The sequence below is a fragment of the Nicotiana attenuata genome, unplaced genomic scaffold, assembly GCF_001879085.1.
Source record: "Nicotiana attenuata strain UT unplaced genomic scaffold, NIATTr2, whole genome shotgun sequence".
NCBI lineage: Eukaryota > Viridiplantae > Streptophyta > Magnoliopsida > Solanales > Solanaceae > Nicotiana > Nicotiana attenuata.
In genome coordinates this window covers 63437-64967 of record NW_017672709.1, presented here as the reverse complement: position 1 = coordinate 64967, position 1531 = coordinate 63437, and the positions used below count along the sequence as shown (strand labels likewise).

The 1531-nt window shown below is 32.0% G+C and overlaps 1 protein-coding gene across 1 annotated transcript in view; it reads right to left on the bottom strand.

The window, feature by feature from the left end:
- LOC109214216 overlaps positions 1-1531 on the bottom strand; it is a 3860-nt gene extending 2329 nt beyond the window's left edge. The window contains exons 1-3 of the mRNA XM_019378113.1: positions 1382-1531; positions 270-540; positions 143-174 (exon numbers count right to left, since the gene is read on the bottom strand). Of these exons, the coding sequence (XP_019233658.1) occupies positions 143-174; positions 270-540; positions 1382-1531 (453 nt within the window). The remainder of the gene's footprint in view (positions 1-142; positions 175-269; positions 541-1381) is intronic.

Genomic DNA, 1531 nt, shown 5'->3' with positions numbered 1-1531 from the left:
AATAGAAATAGTGTATAATTTTTACCATATGTAATTATCAAATGTATCAGTATCCATTCATGTATGTTTATTCTTACTCATCATCTTCTAGTTCGATATCCATAAACTTCCTAGAAATTTCACCTTATTTTTGCGTGTGTACCTCACTGAAATTGACAATTTCTCCGATCACATCTGCTCAAAAATAAGATGTGCAAATAAGTAGCATAAATGTGTTAGCACAAAACAGAATAGTTGTAAAAATAAATTAAGGTAAAACTTATTATTACCAAATAATTCACTCTCGTTAACATCAACTTTATTTATGATTTCATGATATGGTCGCAGCTCAAAGATATTCATTGGGAAAAGTGGATCAGTTGTTTCAGCCACTGTTGTCCGTTGAGTAAACGTCAGCATCAGTCTATGTTTTGTGCTGTTGAACCTCTCCTTGTTTTGGCAAACAATAAAGTTCGCCATATCATATAATCCAAGCTCATTAATTTGTGGTTTGAAAAGATGCAAAGCTGACTTGCCAATAGAAGCATGTATACGATCACCCTAAAAAGAAATTACATTAAATAACAAACATTACAAACTTTTATGTTAATGGTAATTTATATTAACTATTAACTATAGTCGTAAACGGTAGCGTTAAACAAATTAATCAGCTATAGTAATAGAGGAAAACATCCAGATTTGCAAGTGAATCTGTTTTCGATAATTCTAAATAACTTAACTTGAAAATAAATTTATTTAAACCCCTTCTGTACCCTGTATATATTCATACAACTGTTTTGAGGACGAATACAAAACAGAGAAACAGATAAACAAAGGATTTAGTTTATACTTTCGATGAAAAATTTAAACAAATGTGCTGCATAGTAAAGTTGAACAAATCTAGAATTATGCAGGTCATATGCAAGTCTCCTGCATAGTAGGTCAGTTGTAGTAATAGAGGAAAATATCCATATTTGCAAGTGAAACTTTTTTTGGACATTCGAAATAACTTTAGTTCGAAATAATTTTTTTTCAACCCCTTCTGTCCCCTGTTTATATTTGTACAACTGTTTTGAGGACGAATACAAATCCGACAAACAGAGAACCAAAGGAATTAGTTTATACGTTTGCTGCATAGTAAAGTTGAACAAATCTATAAATATGCAGCTCATATGCAATTCAGAAGGGAGGATCATTTGAAGAGTATGGATTTTCCTCCCATTGCTTTCGAAAACTACTTTGTTGTAGAGTGCAGCCTAACTCATGTATAATTCAGATCCTCATGTCCTATTAACTGTGAATTTTACGCAACTATTTATATTTTGTACATGTGTGCTTGTGCGTGTGATTACAACATTTATTTGCATCAAACCCAAATATTCATATAACATATGTAAAATACCTTTTCATCTTGTAGAACCAATTCAATCGAGAATATAGTGCCTGGATTAAAACGATCCGGTACGTCCCACAAACGGACAACACGAACTTTCAACTTCCATTGCATCTTCGAAATTGTTATATCCTTGATGAAATCAATGTGAGTAGCCAT